Source organism: Sorex fumeus, unplaced genomic scaffold (genome assembly GCF_029834395.1).
Source record: "Sorex fumeus unplaced genomic scaffold, SorFum_2.1 ptg000030l, whole genome shotgun sequence".
Classification (NCBI taxonomy): Eukaryota; Metazoa; Chordata; class Mammalia; order Eulipotyphla; family Soricidae; genus Sorex; species Sorex fumeus.
Genome location: NW_026606087.1, coordinates 7,966,480 through 7,980,556, shown reverse-complemented (window position 1 = coordinate 7,980,556; position 14,077 = coordinate 7,966,480). Strand labels below are relative to the sequence as shown.

Here is a 14,077-nt window from a genome sequence, read left to right as displayed (position 1 = left end):
TCTACTTGCCAATTTGCCTTCTTTTTTGTTCTTGGGACCATAATACAGTTGTGCTCAGGGCTTACTCCTGGCTGACACATGGCTGTGTTGGGGGGATCATATATGGTGACAGGGGATTAAACCTAAATTGGCTACCTGCAAGGCAAGGGCCTAACCTGGTGTCTAGCTCTCTGGCCCTGCCAATTTGCCTTCTTACAGTTTTTTTTTTCCCTTTATTTTATTTTATTTTTTTTAAAGTTGTAGATTTACAATTTTTTGTGCTTTGGTTTCAATTATACAATGATCAGATACCCATCCCTCCACCAGTGCCCATTTTCCACCACCATGGATAATATCCCTCCCACCCCACCCCCCCATCCCCCCTGTCTCTGTGGCAGGGCAATCCCCTGTGTTCTCTCTCTCCTTTTGGGTGTTGTGGTCTGCAAAGCCTTCTTACAGTTTTTCACTACATGACTTCTCAAAAAAATTCAACTCAAATAATTTTCCTCACACAATGACTATCACTGTACTAAGCTAAAGCAGAATTCATTGCACATCTCTGAGTTTCTTCTTGTCTCTTATAAGCCTAATCTTTTTATGACACAGACACACACGTCCAATGTATTTTTAAGAAGACATAATTTAGTGAAGATCACAAAGGAAAATGATAAATCTGAAAAACAAGACTCGGGTGTTTTCATTGCATAGAGACTGAAAATAACTTAAGCTTGAGGTATATTTTGATGCAGTTCGTACCAAAGGCACTGTCTGGTAATGTGATCCCAAAGGTTCTATGTAGGTGAAAACAATTATCACTAAAAAGATGAAGCTTTTAGTTTTACAAACAGAATGGTTTTAATACTTTTAAAATTAATGATTATCTAAATAAATATACTTACTTACATTTTTGAATAGTTGCTCTGCAAGTTCTCTGACATGCTTTATCATCTTCAATGGGCTATTTTCTTCAGCTTTAATTCGCTCTACTTCAAAAGCTACCAACTTGAAAAACGATCAAATAGCAAAATATCAACCCCAAAACATGAATTAAGAAAACTGACAATTTTATACTACTTAAAAACTGAAAAGCTTTCAAAATATATACCATTATTAAAACAAAATACTTTATATTCTTACTGTATTTATATTCTAGAACTACACAGTCAATCGAGTCCTTGAATAGTCTGTTAGTCTCTCTATGATAACTTAGGGCCATTTTACTTGAGATCTCAGAAAAATTCATTTTCTAGGCCTCAGTGAGAGATTTCCAGAAAGCAAGAAAGTCAACAAGCATTTACCCCTAATTCATAAAACATTTGACCCAGCAATAGTACTTTTGGGAATATGCCCTGGGGGCCCTAAAACACACAGCAGAAACACCATATTAATCCCTATGTTCATTCAAAATAGCCAGAATCTGGAAACAACCTGAGTATCCAAGAACAGATGAATGGATAAAGAAACTATGGAACATCTACACAATGGAATACTATGCAGCTGTCAGAAAAAATGAAGTCATGAAATTTGCCTATAAATGGATGGACATGGACAGTATTATGCTAAGTGAAATGAATCAGAAGGAAAGGGACAGATATAGAATGACTGCATTCATTTGTGATATAATATCACAAAAAATAATACATATATATTATTCTTCATATATATATACATGGCGAGGGTAAACAGGGGTTAGGAGGACAGGTCAATGGTTTGAACTAACCACAAGTGTGTGTGGGGCTGAGGGCTGGTAAGATAGAGAAGAGACCACTATGACAATAATAGCTGGGAATGATCACGATGGACAAGATCCGAGGGTTAAAAGTAGGTAAGGTATATTCTGGATAACCTTTCAGAATCAATATTGCAAACCACAATGCCCAAAATGGGGGGAAGACGGGATAGGGGTGTAGAGAGGCGGGGGACAGGAAAAGGGAGAGGGAGGGAGGGAAGGAGGGATGGAGGGAGGGGGGAGGGGCAGGGGGGTGAGAAAAGCGCCTGCCAAAGAGGCAGGCAAGGGGTGGGGTGATGGTAGGGAACCTGGAGATATTGGTGCTGGGAAATGTACACTGGTGGAGAGATGGGTGCTGGAATACTGTATGACTGAAATTCAATCATGAATGGCTTTTAATGCTCTAAAAATAATAATTTTTTTAAAGAAATGAACACATATCAGTTCTGTGAATTTGGCAGACATCAAAACAAATGCCTGAAAATCAGATCCACATCAAAATAAAGAACAATGATAGTGAGAAGTGATCTCTCTAGACAAGAACAGAGTGCTGAAAGGAGGTAAAGTGATATGCCTGGTACCCTTTCAGTAAAAGTACTTGAAACCACAGTTCCTGCAAGGAAAAAAGTGTCTGCCATAGAGGCAGGCTTGGGGTACAAGCACGAGGGAAACGGAAGACACTGGTGAAGGAAAGTGAACACTGGTGGGTGCTTGAACATTGTACCACTGAAACTCAAACATGAACAACTCTGTAACCTTGTATCTCAAGGTGATTCAAGGGAAAAAAAAAACAATAAAAAAACATGAACCAAATGTCAGTTCATGTTGCTCAGATCCTTCTAGTTTTGCTGACACTGTGGTCTGGAATAATTTCTGAGCTTTAGTAGTTTCTTCATCTCTAAAACAAAATTAAAGTACAAGATGATGTTTAGGTTCCTTCTAGCTCTCAAATATATAAACCATATGTAAACCCTAAGCCATTTGCCTACTCGTTTACTAGAACTATGCGAATGTACATACTTGAAGTAGAGTGGAGGAAAGAAAACTGGTAGTAAAATATTTGGGTGTGGGGAAGAAGGGTAAATAGATGAACTGGTTTCTCTTAAACAAAACACACACACACACAGACACACACACACACACACACACACACACAACAGGATTTCTCCTTCTAAGAACTAAGAGTTTCACTGGAGTAGAAAGACAGGAAATTATGACTGTGCATATTTTAGCTCAGAACTTAGAAACAAATGCCAACAAAGGCAAATGTTTCTTTCCTTTTAACAGGTCTATGTGATGGAAGTGTGAGACAAAGCAACATCCTAAAGCTCCAGAACAAAAGAACAAAAACACAAGAATCCCATTCTCAGGAGCACACATTCTTCTCCAAAAGCATGTTTCCAAAACAATTAAGCTGCCAAGGTTGGTCTGGTGTCTCACTGTGTGTGTGTGTTTCTCCTTTTGAGGGTCCCCCCACTGCCAGCTTTGGGATCATACCCAACTCCTGTCTCTGTGCTCAGGGATCATGTGTGGTGGTGCTTGGGGGACCAAATGTGGTACAGTTTGCTGGGTGTCTGTGTGTGGGGGGGGTGATAAGGGGGTGGGATGATAAGGTAAAGAAGGGGAAAGAAAAAGAGGGAGGGAAGAAGGAAGGGAAGGAAGGAAGGAAGGAAGGAAGGAAGGAAGGAAGGAAGGAAGGGAGGGAGGGAGGGAGGGAGGGAGGGAGGGATAGAGGACAGGCATAATTTACTAAATAACATTTGGTACAGACCATAGTAAAAACCATTTACATTATTTTATATTTAACTTAACATTTGTGATTAAATCTGAGAAATGTTTCTATACTCTCTTAGCTACTAATCTTAATTTTTGTCTGTAAATAATGCATTCATATGATAAGAACTATACCTCATCAAAGAGATCACAGGTTCTATAGGGAGGCCCTCTTTCAGAAACAAAACCTGCAAATGCCATTCCATTGAGAACTTTGGTGAGAAAATCATTCTCAACCAAACCACGCTGTCCCAAGAAAGCTGTCTGTAAAGAAAGGAAATATGAAATGAATAATTTACTGCTTGGTAGTAGATGACATGAAAAAATAAAAATATAGAAACATCAAATCCCATAGAAAGTCTTTCTGCATAAATGCTGATGAAAATTAAAGTCTTTAAGAAGGAGTTTGAAAGCTGAAATAGTATATAAATTGAAAAGAATCTTTAAAAAGCAATCTAGCAACAAGAGAAATCAGAAGTTAACACCCAATTTTAAAAGAAATACTAATTTAAAGTCAATATACTCTACAAGAGTCAGTTCCATAGAATTTATTCAAAACCATATAAAGCAAGGATTTTAAATAACTACATTTAATAAAATTAAGTAAAAAATGCTTGCCTACGGAAAAACAGCTACGTTCTTCTTTTATTAGGGTTTACATTTTGGACAATATAATATGGTGTATCTTACCTTGTGAAAATGAATTACTGGTTCTGAATGAATTCTTATAAGTTGAAGACATGATCTATATCCTTGGAAAAGTTGTGCAAACAATCTAAGAAAAACTGCACGAACTTCTTTATCCTGAAAATAAGAAAAAAAATGTGCTAGGGAACTGAATATATTTAAAAACAACAGAATGTTAGAAAAATCAAAAAGAATATGACATTTAGACTAATAATGCATTTTATTAATGAAAACATACAGTTTACTAAACCATTTAAAGTCTTTGAGTCTCACGTCAGTCTGAAGGAGAGGCACACAGTGTGTCCCAGTGTTGGATGTTGTATACTGTTAACTTTTTTTAAAATATGAAGATTTTATTTTAGGCACCATGCTCTACATTTAGTGGTAGGGTTTGTTGCACAAATCATTCCAGCATCACACCTTCAACCAGACTGCCTGCTTCTCTCCCCCAAGGTCCCACTCGTATACCCCAACCCCATCAAATCTATCCATCACTCCCCTTGTGGGAAGCTTCTTACTAAAGACCAGTTCTCAGTTTTTGTTGTCTTTGGGTATTTGTTATTTCCAAACTAAATTTCTTTACAAGCTCTGTTTGAAAGAGATGATTCTACACGTTTCCTTTCCTTCTGACTCACTCAGCATAAGTACTCTCCAAATCCCTCTATGTGGCAGCAAATTGCAGGACTTTATCTTTTCCTATAGCCAGATAGTATTTCATTATATATATATATATGAAATTTATATATATAAACTATGAAATTGTTATATATTATATATTATATATGAAATATATATATATAAACTATGAAATTGTGTGTGTATTATATATATATAATGGTGTATCTTACCTTGTGAAAATGAATATATATATAATATATATATAATATATATATAATACACACACAATTTCATAGTTTCTTTATCCACTCATCTGTTCTTGAACATGCGTTGATTCCAGATTTTGGCTACTGTGAATAGTGCTACAACAAATACGGGAAAGCCTGCCTCTATAACAGACAAATTTCCTTCTTTCTCTCTACTTTGGGGTATTATGGTTTGCAATACAGATACTGAGAGGCCATCATGTTTGGTCCTTTATCTACTCTAAAGGCATCTTACTAGCTACAAAATTTATCTCTAAGAAATGCACTCAGCCAAATAAAGAAGGGGCCTCAGCTATTAAACTCACCCACCTATGGCTTCTATATGGAACTACTTTTATTTACTTATCCCTTAGACTTTTTGCTCTGTTGTTATCAACAATCTGTTTTCAGTATTTTATAAATTTTTTTAAAAAAAAACTTTTTTATTCTTGACTGCTCCTTTTGACTTAATGCTTTGCACAGCTTTTCAGGCTCTATTTTGGGTCGTGATTGTTTGTCCTTACACTGAACTCCCCATGGCAAGAGTCCTAATCCTAGTCTTTCCCCCCATCTGGTCAGTGTGCTGCCCTCCTGAAGCAGGTCATATGGTCATTTCTTTTTTTTTTTTTTTTTTTTTTTTTGCTTTTTGGGTCACACCCGGCAATGCTCAGGGGTTACTCCTGGCTCATGCACTCAGGAATTGCTCCTGGCGGTGCTCGGGGGACCATATGGGGTGCTGGGAATCGAACCTGTGTTGGTCATGTTGGCTGCATGCAAGGCAAACGCCCTACCCACTGTGCCATCGTTCCAGCCCCTCATATGGTCATTTCTAATCTGGTACTTTTTTCTAGGCTGTCCATCCCACTCTGACTCCACTGTCCTTTTAAAGAACCATACAAACGAAAGTAGAAAAGTAGAAATCTCTTTAAAAGCATCCCAGTTAAATATTAAACTTCTTACCAGCATTTTTGAGTGAGATAAGGCTGTTCGTTGAGGGGGAAAAGCATGATCGGCTACTTCTAAGTCTGGATGCAGAATCTAAAGCAAAGAAATGTAGTTATATAAACAACCATAATATTAATAACGAAAGTGATTATTTAATCTACTTGTGATAGTATGATAAAAAAAACAGTACATGGAATACAATAAATTCTACGCATGAAATACAATGTGGGTTTACTGAGGCTCTTTGTATACACTATCGTAAAAAAATTTCCAAGGCAAAACTTTGTTTTGTTTTGGACACCACAGCAGTGCTTTGGACTTATCCTGGTGGTGCTTGGGAAATTGTATGTGGTCCAGGAATCAAACCTAGGTTGGCCACATTCACAGTCAACAGCCCTACCCCTGAACTAGTTCTCCGGCTCCTCTGAGACAAAATACTTAAAAGAACACATAGTAGGAAAGCAGAATATTTTAAAGAACAAATTCTAGGAAGAAAGCAGAGTAGTATCTCATTCATTTGAAAACAAAACAAAATATATGAAATTATGGCAACACATGCACCAACACACAAGAATTAAACATAGTAAGTCATTAAAGACTATATAGCACTGTCATCCCACTGTTCATTGATTTGCTCGAGCAGGCACCAGTAACTGCTGTTGTTACTGTTTTGGGCATACATTGCAGATGTGACCCAAAAAGCAAAAGACTATATATTGAACTAAAATACCTCTGGGCTGCAAGAAGATCTATATATTTTCTTATATAACTGAAAATTATAAACAAATTTTTGTTTCATAGTATAATGAATAGTTGAAATTCTGAGAAAAGAAATATTGGGGCAGTCCCTGTAGGCCTCCAGGATATTTCAAGGGAGCTACAGTGAAAAACATGTAAATGGGGAACCACAGCATGAAACCAAAAGGCCAACCAGCAGGACTGCAGTGGACCAAAAGAAGGAAACAAGGTTGGAAGAGAGCTAAGGATAAAATGGGTCAGAAAACACTAGTCTGGAGAAAGCACAATGCAATGGAGCAAGTACTATGTACAGTAAAATATGAAATATAGAGTATAGCTCATTCAACCAGGGAATATTTGAATTAGACTTGAAGGAAATCAGTTGGGAAGCAAAAAGGAAAGAAAGCTCCACACAGAGGGCTGGAGAGATAGTATAGGGGGTTAGATATATGTCTAATCTTGCATGTGGCTGACCCCAACTCAATCTCTGGCACCAAATGATCCCAAGCACTCACATAGTGGTCCAGGTATTCCCTGACTCTGCATCCTTGAACCACTGTATTTAACTGCCGGCCAAGTTGGTGGAAAAATTACTGTCAGGAGCTCCTTCTTTTGGATGGGGACTCCCAAGCACTGCTGAGCACCACTTGAGATCACCTCCACCCAACTCCATGCCCCCTGCCCCCATACACACAGAGGTCCTTATACAGAGAAAGAATGAAATTTTATCAGTATAAAAAATTGTTGTCATTTGCTGGAGCGATAGCACAGCAGGTAGGGCGTTCACCTTACAAGCGGCCAACATGGCCGACCCGAGTTCGATTCCTCCACCCCTCTCGGAGAGCCCGGCAAGCTACCGAGAGTATTCGATATGCCAGACACAGTAACAACAAAGTCTCCAATGGAGACGTTACTGGGCCCGCTCGAGCAAATCCACGATCAACGGGAGGGCCTTTACCTTTACCTTTTACCTTTCAAATACTCAGATTTTGGTAGTAAAACTAAAATAGGCCCAAAAGACTGAAAACAACATTTAAAATGACACTGAAATATCAACAATACTTATATACCAATTAATCAATTAATCAATTAACATAGTATAATAATGTCTTAATGTCTATAAATTACCCATGGTTATGACACAGTTCAAGTTCTGTGTTGCCATTTGCTTATAATTATAAATTTAATGAAATTCACTTATTTGCATGCCAAAGCCTCCACCTGATCCATCAAGTGTGATTTTTAAAATTTTGGGTCTGTGTTTGACAATATACCTGTTTTCAATGTCTTATTTGTAGTACCACATATTTGCACATACTCTAGCACTGTACTTGATAACCACGCACACAGAAAAATGTATACCCAGTTAACAAAACTGAATTTTACTCCTTTATCTAGTTTGATGGCACCAGTGTTGCAGGTTAAGATATACCAGCAGCATGGTAGACATCTATGGGGAGTCATTTTCTTTTTTTCTTTTCTTTTCTTCTTTTTTTTTTTTTTTTATGGGTCACACCTGGCAATGCTCTGGGATTACTCCTGGCTTTGCACTGAGGAATCTTCTGGTTGTGCTCGGGGGACAATATGGGATGCTGGGTATTGAAGCCGATTGGCTGTGTGCAAGGCAAATGCCCTACCCTCTGTCCTATTGTTCCAGCCCCTGGGGAGTCATTTTCTTAAGAAGTAAAACCTTTATCTTTGGTAGTTGGTACTAACTCCCTATATAAATATTAACATATTTTTTAATTTCAAAATACTTTATTTTAATTCCATATTGACAAAAAATTATTTATTATGTGTTTATACATGCTTAGAAAAAAAAAGTATAGAAAAAAAATATTAGTGGAGAAGAGCAGTGAATGGTATCACTGCACCACTGTCCTCCCATTGTTCATCGATTTTCTTGAGCGGGCCCAGTAACGTCTCCATCGTGAGACTTGTTGTTACTGTATTTGGCATATCGAATATGTCATGGGTAGCTTGCCAGGCTTTGCCGTGCGGGCGAGATATTCGCAGTAGTTTGCCAGGCTCTCCGAGAGGGGCGGAGGAATCGAACTTGGGTTGGCCATGTTGGCTGCATGCAAGGCAAACGCCCTACCCGCTGTGCTATCACTCCAGCCCAGCAGTGAATGGTGGGAATATTAATTCTGTTTTCTTGTAGGGCAGGTGATTTTTCATTTTATTAGATCCAATGACAGACTTGCAAACTTTCATGACTGCATTTTAGTCAAACAAAGTTTGAGTACCCATCCCTCCACTAGTGCCCATTCTCCACCACCAATGTTCCCAGTATCCCTGCCCCCATCCCCAACCCTTCCCATCCGCTGCCTCTGCGGCAGGCACATTCCCTCTTACTCTTTCTCTCTCTCCTTTTGTGTGTTGTGGTTAACATATTATTAAACAGTCATATAAAAGGTTTCGAAACATTTAGGATTTCTAGAAACACGACACATCAAAAATGACTTATTTTATGGGGGGAAGACGAGGCTTCCCAACTGATGCACAGGAGGCACAGGGCTCTCAACAGCAATTCCATCTAGCCAGGCCTGTGGTTCAGTGCAGAGACCAGAGGATGTGGTGTTGCTCCAAGTTAGTATGTGTTTTTGGATACCTGGGTCGCCCCAATGGTGCTGGGGCCCTACAGGACCCTACCCAGTGGTGCTCAGGGGCTTCCAGAACAGAACGCAGTGATACTACGGGACCATGTGTTTCTGAGAATTAAACCCAAGCCAGTCTCATGCTTAATATGTATCCTAAGTGCTATACTATCATGTATCACTTCATTTGTATCACTTGTCAACCCGCTGCTCGTCAAGTTGCTCGAGTGGGTGCCAGTAATGTCTCCATTTGTCTCTGTCACATGCTAGAGTAGGCTAATGGTGTCTGCTTGCTCCAGGAACACAAAGAACATCAAACCATTCATTCGTTCAGGGTCTTGATGAAAAGTCTGACCATCTCGGAGGTGGGAGGCCAGGCATTCTTTTGATGTCCTGTGAAATCCAGTTGGTAACAGCTCTAGTCCAGCAGCGGTCTCCAAATCGCATTATGTGTCTGGCCCATCCGATTTTCGACACCTTGGCAAACGAGATAGCATCCCTGACCCTCGCTCATCGACAGAGGTTGGAACTCCGAATTCCTTTTATCACTTGTGTTAAGTGTGATACTCCAAGCATAACTCTTTAGATTCCTTTTTGGGAGACCGGAATAGCATTCTCATCCTGTTTTCATAGGGCCCAGGTCTCTGAGGCATATGTTAGTGCAGGAAGAATGGTAGAGTCAAAAAGATGTGCCCGGAGCCAGAGGTTCTTCAACCTCTTAACAACTTCTTTGACGCTCTTGAAGGCGTTCCACGTCACTCTCTTCCTTCTGTGCAGTTCTAGCACCAGGTCATTTGTCATGTTGAGTTCTCGACCCAGGTACATATAACTGCTACATTTGGAAATGTTCATTCTGTTGAGAGCAAATGGAACATCAGAAACTAGTTCATTTCTCATCAACATTGTCTTAGTGAGATTCAGTTGCAGTCCAACCTTTCCACACTCACGGTCGAAGTCAGCCAGCATTTGTGCCGCTTGGCTAATGTTTGGTGTTATTAGAATGATGTCATCAGCGAAGTGGAGGTGGTGTAGTTGCCAATCGTCTATCTTCACTCCCATTCCTTCCCATTCCAGTTGTCACACGAAGCTCTCGAGGGTGGCACGGAAGAGTTTTGGTGAAATGGTACTATCCTGCCGAACCCCTCTCTTTATGTGGATGATCACTTCCTCGTAGAATGGTGAGATCCTGGTGGTGAATCTGTAATACAGCTTGCGGAGGATCCTGATGTGCTAAGTTTGAAAGTCCTGAACTATTGAACTATTGAGCATTTGAACATCATGAAGCCCCTAAACTTTTATTAAATCATGCAAATACTATCTCCTTAGCTTTTCACTATAACCATACAGAGCTTAAAAAAATTTAGTTATTATTCTTATTTAATCTGTATCCAAGTCAAGTCACTCTTAATCTTTAAATCTATTACTTTCTTAGATGACATTATCTGTCTCTATCCCATAGATACTAATCACAGTCACAGTCACAGTCCTCCCATTATTCATCGATTTGCTCGAGTGGGCCCAGTAACGTGTGGGCCCAGTAACGTCTCCATCGTGAGACTTGTTGTTACTGTGTTTGGCATATTGAATACAGCACGGGCAGCTTGCCAGGCTTTGCCATGTGGGCAAGATACTCTCGGTAGCTTGCCAGGCTCTCTGAGAGGGGTGGAGGAATCGAACCCAGCTCTGCCGGGCCAGCTGCGCGCAAGGCAAAGGCCCTAGCACTGTGCTATCGCTCCACCCCATAGATACTACTAAAACAAAATAAGGACTAATGCAAATTTGAGAAATTTCTAAGTATTAGATACTCCTGTTAATCCTAGGCTTCCAATTTAAGTACTTCACCTTCGAAGAGCATATAAGATGTTGAAGATTCGATTTTAAGGCAGACAAATGGGTACCTAAAATGGTACCAGTAAAATAAAAACTATGTTTTCAAAGAGGTGAAAATAACTATACATTTTAATTTGTTCCACTGAGAAATGCCCAGGTCACAAAATGTTGTAAAACTTTACTATAGGGGTTGGGAATATCTCTTCAAAGGTTACACTCCTGCTATGAATAGAATCTTGGATTTGATCCTGGTACCGCAAGGTTTCTTGAATACCACCCAGAGCAAGTCCCAAGCACCCAGAAGGGAACATCCCCAAGCATGACCAGGTGTGGCCCCTAAAACAAAGAAAAACAAAATCTTCTCTACATAGACATTTAGCTTACCAGTGTTACAGCTTGCCACAGCAACTTGAAAACACTGCCACTATAGAAACAGTGTTGCAATTTGCACATCTCAGAGAACTGAGATGTCTATAAGAAGAACCAAGGAGAAAAACTAAATACTAATTTATAGTGGTATATATTAGCGAAATCAGGGATTTTGAAGCCAACTTGTCTTACTATCATGGGTATGTTTCCAACACCTGTAGTACAGTAGTTTAAATACAGTAGTTAACATATAAGTATACTCACTGAAAAAATGAGTACAGAATATGCTGTTAGGATTTCTATTTTTTTAATACAATCAGTTGTATCACTTGTAACACCTGCTGTCCTGTTGTTCATCGATTTGCTTGAGCAGGCACCAATAACATCTCCATTAGTCCCTGTCACATGCTAGTGCAGCCCCATGGTGTACTGGGGACTCTTTCAGGGTCAGGGGAATGAGACCCGCTATTGTTACTGTTTTTGGCATACTGAATATGTCATGGGTAGCTTGTGAGGCTCTGCCATGTGGGCAGGAATACTCTCTGTAGCTTGCCGGGCTCTCTGAGAGGGAGAAACTGCATCGCTCTCTTCCAGGAGCTTTGTTTTATAGTCTCTGGATCTTGGCTCTTAATGAAATTACATGGCGCTGGGGGCAGTTTGTGGGTACCACTGCCAAGCTAATATGACAGCTAGCAAAAAACATTATTCTAAATACTACAAAAGAATCCATTTGTATGTAGACCTACTCATCTGTCTGTAGGTACCTAGATTGTTTCCAACACATTAATTTTTAGTACTAAGCACTATGTAGCATATCCAGATGTTGATAGAAATATCTGCATACCTGAAACCTATATAAATTTTATAAACTACTTTTATTTCATTAAAGAAACTATATGAGAATATATTTTAACATATGATTCTTCTTTAAGTAATTACAAATAAGATTTCATTCCACATATCTTTGTATATATTAAACCAAGAGAAAATTCTATGAAAATAAAATGTCCTACCAAAGAAAGAGCTGCTTGAGTCTGATGTAGGAGTGGTTCTGGGAGGGAAGAGAGGTGTATACATTCAGGAACCTTAATAGTGCCTCCATCCAAGTCGGCTATGATCACATCTAACTGGAGATAAAATAATTAATCTATAATCAATAAAACATACTGATTAAGTCAAGTCACTTTAGTAATCAAAATGAGATATGAAAGAGATTCTTGATTATGAACGGTAATAGCATACTGGATACTGACTGCCCGCTACTGCACATTTCCTAGTTTTCTTTGAAATTGTGAGTTCAAATTTTCTTTTACTGAAGTATAGCTTTTGATCATTCCATTAGCCATTTATTGGTAACAAGCAATATAAAATTAATTATTTTGGGCCTGCTATGGGGGCAGGCTTCAGAGGTAGTTGGAGAAATAGGGACAATGGTGGCGGAAAGGTGACGCAGTGGGATTGGTGTTGGAATGCTGAATGCCTGTAACAAATGCATCATGAACAACTTTGTAAACTATGGTGTTTAAATAAAGTGTGGGTGTCGGGGGGAGGGGGAGAAATTTTATGTGAACAGTGACTAAGTTTCTGGTAAATAAATGGGATGCCCTTCTCTAAAACACTTTATTTGTTATGGTCCCTCTTAAAAGTACCATACAGAGACCTAAACACATTTTAAGGCTGGCTTGAGTATATAACTTTCCTTCTTTTGGTATTAAAAAGACAATAATTTAGGATGGAGTATGTAACTCAGTTATAGAACACATGTCTTGTATGTGTGAGATGCTACTAAGTTTGATTGCCAATACCACACATATGTTTACACACATACACAGACACAAAATAACTTAATAGGGCTCAGACTGAACTTATATTACACTAAAATCCTTCACACTTTTACAGATATTTTTACTTTTTAGTAAATATTTATTTAGTGTTAACAGAGGTCTCAATTCGAAAATTAATAAAGCACTAATAAACTACACATAAAATAACACTAAGTAATACATTATCTTCTCTTTTTTCACATATACAAGAAATACAGAAAGATAAACTTATACCAAAAAAGGATCATTTTAAAGTATTAATGAATTCATCTTTAAAGTCTCTCATAAGAGAAAATTTAACATATTTAGATTTTTCAATGATGCTCTTCCCCAATCTTTTCTATTGCAAATGCAACAGATCTGAAAATAGTAATTGTTGAAATATTATAGGACTGAAACAAGTAGACCACTGGCCTCAATAATTAGCAACTGTATTAATTTTGGGTTTTGGGCTATACCCAGCAATGCTGAGGTTGGCTCTATTCAGGAATTACTCCTGGCAAGCTCCAAGGATTACATGAGGTGACAGGATTGAACCTGGGTCAGCCATATGCACGGAAAGCATCCTACTGCTGTACTATCTCTCCAGCTCCTCAATTGGCAATTTTAAATGAATACTTATAAATATTGGAAGTTGAATATTTAAAAATTATTGCAAATTTTATATACCTATTAGCATAAACATAAATGGTTTCAGATAAACTGCATTTCATCATTAACTTCACACAAGTTTTTTTTCAAGTA

At 38.6% G+C, this 14,077-nt stretch overlaps 1 protein-coding gene across 4 annotated transcripts in view; it reads right to left on the bottom strand.

Moving 5' to 3' along the window:
- Positions 1-14,077, bottom strand: part of SBF2 (SET binding factor 2) — a 472,123-nt gene that overhangs the window by 192,763 nt on the left and 265,283 nt on the right. For all 4 annotated transcript variants that reach the window (XM_056115864.1, XM_056115865.1, XM_056115866.1 and 1 more), the window contains exons 9-13: positions 12,524-12,637; positions 5,992-6,069; positions 4,172-4,285; positions 3,617-3,745; positions 883-981 (exon numbers count right to left, since the gene is read on the bottom strand). In XM_056115864.1, the coding sequence (XP_055971839.1) occupies positions 883-981; positions 3,617-3,745; positions 4,172-4,285; positions 5,992-6,069; positions 12,524-12,637 (534 nt within the window). The remainder of the gene's footprint in view (positions 1-882; positions 982-3,616; positions 3,746-4,171; positions 4,286-5,991; positions 6,070-12,523; positions 12,638-14,077) is intronic.